The sequence below is a fragment of the Cebus imitator genome, unplaced genomic scaffold, assembly GCF_001604975.1.
Source record: "Cebus imitator isolate Cc_AM_T3 unplaced genomic scaffold, Cebus_imitator-1.0 Scaffold96, whole genome shotgun sequence".
Taxonomy (NCBI): Eukaryota; Metazoa; Chordata; class Mammalia; order Primates; family Cebidae; genus Cebus; species Cebus imitator.
The window spans coordinates 1,349,735-1,358,684 of NW_016107411.1; the positions used below are offsets into that span (position 1 = coordinate 1,349,735).

At 37.3% G+C, this 8,950-nt stretch overlaps 1 protein-coding gene across 1 annotated transcript; it reads right to left on the bottom strand.

The window, feature by feature from the left end:
• Nucleotides 1–1,729: 1,729 nt before the first annotated feature.
• On the bottom strand, nt 1,730–8,655 carry FAM216B (family with sequence similarity 216 member B). The gene is made up of 4 exons (XM_017536106.2): nt 8,620–8,655; nt 6,056–6,168; nt 3,676–3,796; nt 1,730–1,967 (listed from the first exon to the last, which is right to left on the bottom strand). Exons 2-4 carry the CDS (start codon nt 6,152–6,154, stop codon nt 1,768–1,770), a joined length of 420 nt encoding a protein of 139 aa, XP_017391595.1. The 5' UTR covers nt 6,155–6,168; nt 8,620–8,655; the 3' UTR covers nt 1,730–1,767.
• Nucleotides 8,656–8,950: the final 295 nt, after the last annotated feature.

An 8,950-nucleotide genomic window follows, 5' to 3' on the forward strand; every position in this document is an offset into this window, starting at 1 on the left:
ACTGTAAAGGTATTTAGAATACATGTCAGGGCTGGAATTTGCAGAGGTCAAGAAGCTTCTTTATGATTAAGTGAATGACCCCAGAAGGTCAGTATTAGCTTCCCCAAGACTTCTTATCAGACTAGTGGGTCACTCATGCTTCCCATTCCTCCCAAAGAAAAGTCACACAGGAGCACAACTTAGATCTATTTGTCCTTCTTATGAACCTGTGACATTCACCTGTTAATCTGCTCTTAAAAGCCTCTATTGGACACAAGGTGCTTTTGAGTAGTGTTGGACCTCAATACTAGTTTTCAGAATTTCATGACAATTTTTATATCTTATATGTTTGTGGTTGCAAAGAGAAGATAATCATAAACATCAATGAATTTTTTCTGGTAATAATGCAGCCTATTCCTTTCAGATCAATGTTAGCATATTGCTTGTCAATCAAGTTTATATTCCACCTCCACCAATTCCTTTCATAGGCATTAGCTGATTTGAATGGGGTGAAGTATTTTAAAATCATGAGGAAGAAACATTTTTTATTTTGACTTTACATGAGCAGTGGTAACTGGTTTTTATTTTCTTTTTGACATGGAGTTTTGCTCTTGTTGCCCAGGCTGGAGTGCAATGGTGTGATCTCAGCTCATAGCAACCTCTGCCTCCTGGGTTCAAGCAATTCTCCTGCCTCAGCCCCCCAAGTAGCTGGGATATCAGGCATGCACTACCATGCCCAGCTAACTTTGTATTTTTAGTAGAGATGGGGTTTCTCCATGTTGGTCAGGCTGATCTTGAACTTCTGACCTCAGGTGATCCGCCAGTCTTGACCTCCCAAAGTGCTGGGATTACAGGTGTGAGCCACCGCACCCAGCCTGGTGACTGATTTTACACACACACACACACACACACACACACACACACACCTGGTAATGAGAATAACCATTAAATATAACTAATGTAATACTGTGCTATTTATATGATGATCTAACTCACTGCTATCTCACTTTTTGCTTAGTGTAGTTTTGTGTGCTTTGCTTAAAACCTTTGAGGCCACGGAAAGGTTGGGCTTGAAATCAAGTCTTTAGGGCTATTTCACATTCTTTTAAGAGTTTCTTCAGCTGCCAGGAAAGATGTGTGCATGAATTCTCTTACCCACGTCAAGGCCAGTTACAGCTGCATAAAATCAATTCAGCTTTGGTAGATGATAAGTGCAAGTTTCCAGATGACAGAAAATGATCAAGCCAGTTGAGAACTAGAAGAGCTTTGGGGCCAAATTAAATGCCATTGCATGATGGGGAAGAGGAGAGGAAGGAAATGCACAGGCCAATTGTTGCTGAGATGATATGGTTTTGAAAGCCCTCTATGATCAGTGTTAACCCCTTGTTATTTTGTATATTTTCAGTATGTACACAGGGTAGTTTGCAAGGAATGGTCACCCAGCGACAGAGGACCTGATCTCTTCTGGCCACTTGTCCGATTTCAACTGTTTTGGGGACTTCTCTGGGAGGTTCTAATTCAAAGAAAACTTTTACTTTGAAAGCTTTAAAAGTCTTTTTACTCTACGGACGTGATGTGGAAGCGCTTGCGTACTCTCAGCTCCATTGCTCTTAAAACTCTTAACTTGATATTGCTGGCGATATTTATATGAATCAGAGATTATTTTTAGGTCTGGGTTTATATTAGAAATTATTCACTGTCATTCAACAAATATGTGCTAAACACCCACTAGATACAGGGAAACAGGAACATGGGCAAACTTCCTGTTTCTGAAAATGCTGCCTAATCTCAGTTCCTGAGTGTTCGGCGCCTTTTACTTTGGGCCCTAGGTAAAACCACAGATACAGGTAGTACTGATGGACATTTTCTTATCATGGTTGAAGATTTCCGGGGAATAGTTCTTTGAGGAACTACCTTGGCTGAAGCTCTCTTGGTTGAATCTGTAAGTACAAGAGCATAAGACAAGGCTTCCCGTTGAGTAATATAGCCTAGGGAAAAGAAATCAGAGAAACTTCAAAATCAACAATTTTACACAACAAATAAGAAAACAAAACTGCAAATATTTACTTATGTGTACAAAATTTCTTCTACTGTTGCGGTGAGCATGCCCAGATTATACAATCTTTGAAGACTGGAAGTATATTTTTCTTCTTTTGCATTTCTCATACAATAATAAACACATTAATTAACATGTCAAATTATTTGGAAAGAGACTGGAGCCATGATATCTTCGATATCAAAACTTTCTTCAAACCAGAAACATACATTTGATCTCTCTCAGTGTTTCTGAAAGTGTAGTCAACAGACCACCAACTAGTGAATCACTGGGCTGAGGCCACATGCTTTTTAAAGATGCTTATTAAAAATGCAGATTTATGACTGTATTCTAAAGACCTTCTGAATCAGAAAGTCAGAGGGTTAAGCTTGGAAATCTGCATTTTAATAAGGTACCTGGTGGATTTTTTGCACATTGAGCATTGAATACTTCTGCTCCTGGATTCATTGGCTTCTGTGTAATTTTGCTCTAAAAATAAAGCTACTAGATGAAGCTTCTAGTGACACTCCAGACAATCATGGGGACCAGACTGAATCCAGGTTTCTCTGTTTACTATTAAATAGTTGCATGACCCTGATCAAGCTATTTAACATGTCCATGTTTTAGTTTTCTCTTCTGTAAACTGTAGGTTATAAAGACATAAAGCTACTACATAGAGGTGTTTGAGTGTTAAATGTAATAATATCTGCAAAGTTCTTAGAAGAGCATCTGACGCACAGTAAGCCCTCAATAAAAGGTAACTACAATTGTTGTCATTTTTGTTAAATAAGTTGCAAATACCATGCCTTCCTTTTGTGTAAATACAAAAATGACAGCATAAAGTAGATGTGCTAAAGACAAGTGAGTAGATTTTTGTTTAAAAAGCAATCTAGTGGAGTTAGGAGAACAGTATGATGGAGGGCTGCCAGCAACTGAAAACATTTCCTACAAGAAAAGGGAGGACTTTACATATGCCTTCTGGTAAGTTGGTGCTTATAATTTGTGAAGGTCTTTCACAACCGTTATTTCACTTGTGCTTCATAAATTCTGAAGAGGTTGAAAGAAGAGGAGAGACGGCAGAGGATGGGGCTGAAAACGTATAATCTTTGAAGGTGACAGCTCTGCCTCGAAGTCCTAACTGACATTTATTACCTGTGTGTGATCTTGATCAAGTTACATAACCTGCCTGAGCTTTCATTTTCTACGACCATCAGGTGGAGAGAAAATGAGATATTGTACGTAAAACTCTTAGCACAATATCTGGAATGAGGTCAATGAGCAATAAATCTAACTATCACTGTTGTGAGTAAACCAAGCCACTGAGTTTGCACACAGCAAGGAGCTAAGCTATGCTTTGAGCCTCGCCTGGTTTTCTAAGCCCAGACTCATTGATTTATTTGATTAAGTTCCCACAAATCTCGGAGAGTTAACATTTTATCACAATCCATACTCGAATTTCTTTAAACCCTATTAATTTACCCATAAAACCTTGCTTTCCATTGTCAAGAATAAGCATTTTGAAACTTGGCTAACAAGCTATGTTGGTAAAATAGCACCTGGCAGATGCCATTGTACTTGAATTATTTATTTGAAAACAACTTCTGGCTGCAGCATGAGTTGATTCCTTAGGTGCTTGATTTCGATCACGTGGTTAAACTTACCAAGCAGCTGTTGGTGCTGAAGGCTATGAATGTACCGGGTCTGCAGGGCCTCCCACTGGGACCTGGCGTTGTAAATCCTCATAATACTATAAAAGTAGCGCTGTTGCCCTCGGTTGAGGTTCTGTTGGAACAGAAGAGGTGATTTTGATGAGTCTGTGGAGTTCCACAGCATTCAAATTGTGATGTATTCAAAGCTAACTTTTATGGAAATGAGAGTCTTCTCTTGCTAAACATATATATATAATTTTTAATGCACAACAATTGGAAAATAAAAATTGGGGGATTTCCTCTGTTTGCTTAAACAGTCTTTTGCTAATCTGTATGATGATGAAAATATGTGAGTAAAAGATTCTAGGTAATTGACTTGAACTGAGGGACATGTAAGGATTTCCAGGATCTTACAATTTCATTGATCCTTATGGAGGAAAGTAGCTTGTGATGAGCTACACAGAACTGACGTATGCTAGGCCCCTGGACTGGTAGAAAATTTTCCACTGAAAGTTCTCAGTAAGCAAGCGAGACGGATGGAAGAGTAATGTGGTAAGGGTTCATTATGTCATTAGTAAAAATGTGCTATGAAGACAAAGAATTAATCTCCCTACCGCAGTCAAGGAAGGTTTCCTAAATGAGATGACCATGTTATCTGAGTCTTAGGTGAGGAGTTTCTTTAAGGGACTAGAATACTGGTTCTTAGAGGGCATGGACAGCCCCCGGAAATCTGTTAGAAATTCTAACTTTGTTGTTGTTGTTGTTCAAAGGGAACATAGAGTCTGATAGGGAAAAGACTACAGACTTAGGGGAAGATGATGGAAACCTTTTAGCTATGTTAAGAGTTTAAGGATGAACTATTCTAGGAGGAGCCATCAAAGGTCTTTATTTAAGACAGTGGCTCTCAACAGGGATGATTTTGACCCCCATGGGACATTTGGCAATGCTTGCAAATTGTTTTGATTGTCCTAATTGATGGGAGGGGGAAGGAATACTCCTGGCATTCAATGAGTAGATGCCTGGGATGTGCTCAGCATCCTGCAATGCACAGGACAGCGTCCCACACCCTTCCAGCACATAGTCCAACCCCAAACACCATACTCTCAACTGACAAGATTTGCATTTAAAAAAATAGCCCTGCAGTGGAGAATGGGCTCCAGGAAACAGACCATTGGTAGAGAGACAATTTAGAAGTTTACTTTCATGAAGGTAGGGAGAAACAAGAAGGGTCAGGACTTCAATTACTATTATATACCTAATATATCTTAAGTGTTCATTATATACTTTACTCAGCAATTTGCATTTCCATGTATTTTGCATACATAATCTCAAGTTTCAGCAATCCTATGAGATGAGCAATTTCTTTTGCTCATTTTACAGTTAGGGAAGCAGATAGTGGCATCAACAGTCTAGAAAAATCAAGACAAAATAAGTTCACCCTAGGCCAAAGAATTCAAAACAATAGCAGAATTTTCAAAATGAGTTGATAACTATGCAATAAAAACTAAACTTAAGGTAATTATATGTAAAGGTAGGATAAGGTGACTTTTACCTGTTAGACATTTTGTGTGGGCCTGAAATCTGTGAGTTAATGTTTTATTTTGTTTTCATATTTTTGGTCTAAAAATCTTAATATTGAAAATATATCTAGAGTGAAAGTAGCAAAGCCAAGTACCTCATAATTTGAGACACGATTTCAGCTTTAGTTTCTGAAGTAGATATTTTAAAGGGCAGCATATTTGAAGAGAATGAATTCTACTCCTGAATAACTAATTATGCCTTTTAAAATGATTGAGAACAAGATAATATGAAAATTGTAAGCCAGTTTCAAGGGCAAAACTCCAAAGTGCAATAGGAGTTTCCATGGAAGATAAAAATCTTAAAAGTGATGATTTTATTTTACAAAGCAAAAAATGCCTACCTCTTTTCCTTAGTAAAACTCTAAAACTTCCTAAATGAGAAGTAACAGGTAACATTACTAATATTCTTTTCCTGTTGTCTATCCTTCCTTAAGGGTTTGGGAGAAAACTGAAATTTTTAGATTATTTATGAGAATGGCTTTTAACTAACTTTGGCCAAAAGGAGTTAACAGCTCTCCAACAGGAAGCCACAGTGTGGCCAATTAGTGAGTTTCCCATCACTGACAGCGGATCAGCCATGAAGAGGTGACTGTCTACCAGAGCTCCTAAAATGGGATGGGTGTAGGCAGTTACCCAGGTGCTCATTCGCTCTCTCATACATAGCCTTCAACATGCAGCAAGGGCTTATTTTGGGGCAAACATTCTTCCTAATGCTAAGTAAACAAAGACAGCAGAAAAAGTCCTCAAACCTTGAAGGAGAGACAGGTCACTCTATCTGTTAAAAAAAAAAAAAAAAAACACAAAAACCATACCTTTAGTAAGGAAGTGTCAGAGATGGAGGGAGGAACTCGAATGCAAGGAAGTTGTGGAACATTCCAAAGCTTTTGTTGTCTTTTCCAGTTTTGTCTCATCGTTGATCCTGTAACTCTAAGAAACAACAAAGCATAGCATAAAATTTCTTTTAGCTCAACCATTTTTGGGGATGTACTTAAGTAAATAAGTAAGCAAGTAAGTAAATGAATTTTAAAAAATATAATTTGTTTTAAAGGATAAGAACTTTGCTCTCGTTTCCAAATAATTGGATATCATTAGACTACTTAATTCCACACTTTTTCCTATTCTTACCCTTTATTATGAAAATAGTTGTTACTTATTTCTGAAGTTAAGGAATAATTCAGAGCCCTTGTCTTTCTGTTTACCTCTGTTTGGAACAGGTGGGTTGTAGAGTGTACTATTTTTATGATAGTAATTTTTTGATAATTTTAAGTAGTATTGATTATTGTATCTGATTCTAAAAGTAATATATATTGTTTTGAAGATTTGGAAAATTTTAAAAATTAAAGAAGAAAATAAGATTACTCATACAAGTTGAGCATTCCAAATCTAAAAGTCCAAAATCTGAAGTGCTCCAAATCCAAAACTCTTTTAGTGCCTACATGATGCTCAAAGGAAATACTCATTGGAGCATACTGGATTTCGGATTTTTGAATTTGGGAGGCTCAACTGGCAAAGATAATGCAAATTTTCCAGAATTAAAAAAAAAAAAATCTGGAATTCACAAAACACTTCTGGTCCCAAGCGTTTTGGATAAGGCATATTCAACTTGTATCTAACTATCCATAATTATTGTTAGCATTTTGTTGATTTCCTTTTATTTGTTTATTTTTATATATTTTTTGAGACAGAGTCTCACTCTATCACCCAGGCTGGAGCACAATGATGCGATCATAGCTGCCTGCACCCTTGAACTCCTGGGCTCAAGCTATTTTCCCACCTCAGCCTCCTAAGTAGCTGGGTCTACAGGTGCACACTCCACATGCAGTTATTTTTTTAAATGTTAGTAGAGACAAGGTCTCCCTATGTTTCTCAGGTTAGTCTCAGACTCGGGCTCGAGTAATCCTCCACCTCAGCCTCCCAAAGTGCTGGGATTACAAGTATGAACCACCACACTGGGCTTCACTTTCCTTTGATTTATTTATTTTTTTCCGTGTACATTGTATATGATTTTAGAAAAGGGAGATCACAATTTATATGTGTTGTGTACTTTCTCAGATCATTAAGCATTCTTTAAAAATATGATTTTTAGTGGCAGTATAGTGTACCTTTACATCATTCTCCACTTCTTGCATGTTTAGATATGCAATTTTATAGCATTGTATTATAAAATAAACTATTAAATTTGTCATGTTTCCACTTGCCTGACAAAGATATAGAATGAAGGAGTCACATTTGCTATGATTACGTCTCCTTTCCTGGTGATTTAGGGTTTAGAGTCTGAAGTGTATATAATAATATGAATTTAACAATCCAGCAAGAATAAACATATTGGAATAGGTTGCCAAGCCACAAAGTGCAAACCCAGTGCTCACTTTCTCGTTTGCTTACTCCATTGTCTTTGTTAGCAGTGTGAATTATTGAATGATAGAAAGTAAGACCACAGCAAATCAAGCATAGTAACAATCTGCTTAGCTCCTGGGCTGCTATGGCACCTGGGGCTAAGCATAGTAACAATCTGCTAAACAGATTATTATCAATACCTGCGCCATATACTAACTGAAGAAAAGAAACTATAATAGAGGCTGTATGGCCTTTAGAACTAGAAAGACTTGAGTTTCCTTCTGTAAACCTCAGCCCTCTCATCTTTAAGACAGCAGTTACAATACCTACCTCATTGGGTGTTTGATTCACTGCAATCGTAAATACAGAATGCTCTCACTTTATGCTAGTTTCTTCTCTCTCTACCCGACCTTCAGGCATGCTCATGCACGTAAACACATGTACACACATAGGCACACAAACATACACATGCTTAAGGACAATTGAAATACCTACGTGTGGAGACTGATTTGTTTTGAGTTCACACATCAAAGGTTCCATTCTTCCAGATGAGAAATTTATTAGGAAAACATTAGTCAACATCTCTGTGTGTACTGTTTCTGCTATATAAATGTATAAATTAAACTACAAATATTTTAGTTAGTGCCGCTTTCCTTCAATGTGCACTCCAGAAACCATACCAACCGAGATACACTCTAACATTCTCTGTGATTGACGCCTACACTCTATCCTATACTCAAATCATCTCAGTATCCCTCTTCCCATTTTCCAGATCTGTAGAACAGAAAATAAATACTCTTCAAAGCTGGAAAGATTTCTTCTCTCCTCAAATAGCATAAGGAAATGATTGATGCTCTTTCTTATGGCAACAATTCATGTATGCTTTTCTGGGGCTACTGCTAAAGAAATTCATTTTACCTATTCAAGTGGCCTGTACCTGATAAAATTTGATTAAAATACTAGTGGAATTCAGGGAGAAAAAAATATACAAAATAATATATCTGAAACAAAAAGACAGATTTGCCTAAAAAGAACTTACCCTATACTGTAGTTTCCCCACTTTTAAGAGCTGGCATTCATATTCAGTGTAGTTTCCTTACATGGACTCTGTTCATATGGTGCTGGTGGTGGAAGTCTGTTGATAAACTGATATCCAAGCAACATCATGTGATGAAACAAAGAGCTGGGGAAATGTGGCTGCATGCCTTTCTTTGCTTCTGGATAACATTCAGCTACACAGTTTGATATTCTTTCTTCCAAATTTTGTGTCTAATCAAGTGTCATCTTCTAAATCTACCATATCTGTGCTATATGTAGATATAGGGGAGTAACATGGATAGAGGCAGAAATGATAAATATTAAAGATCAAG

Bases quoted from the DNA above. Each gene is read 5' to 3' on its own strand.
- FAM216B (XM_017536106.2), bottom strand. From the start codon at position 6,154: ATGAGACAAAACTGGAAAAGACAACAAAAGCTTTGGAATGTTCCACAA. The intron at 3,797-6,055 runs GTATGGTTTTTG...CTGTTCCAACAG, and splicing joins CTGACACTTCCTTACTAAAG to AACCTCAACCGAGGGCAACA. The intron at 1,968-3,675 runs GTAAGTTTAACC...TCTTTTCCCTAG, and splicing joins TCAGCACCAACAGCTGCTTG to GCTATATTACTCAACGGGAA.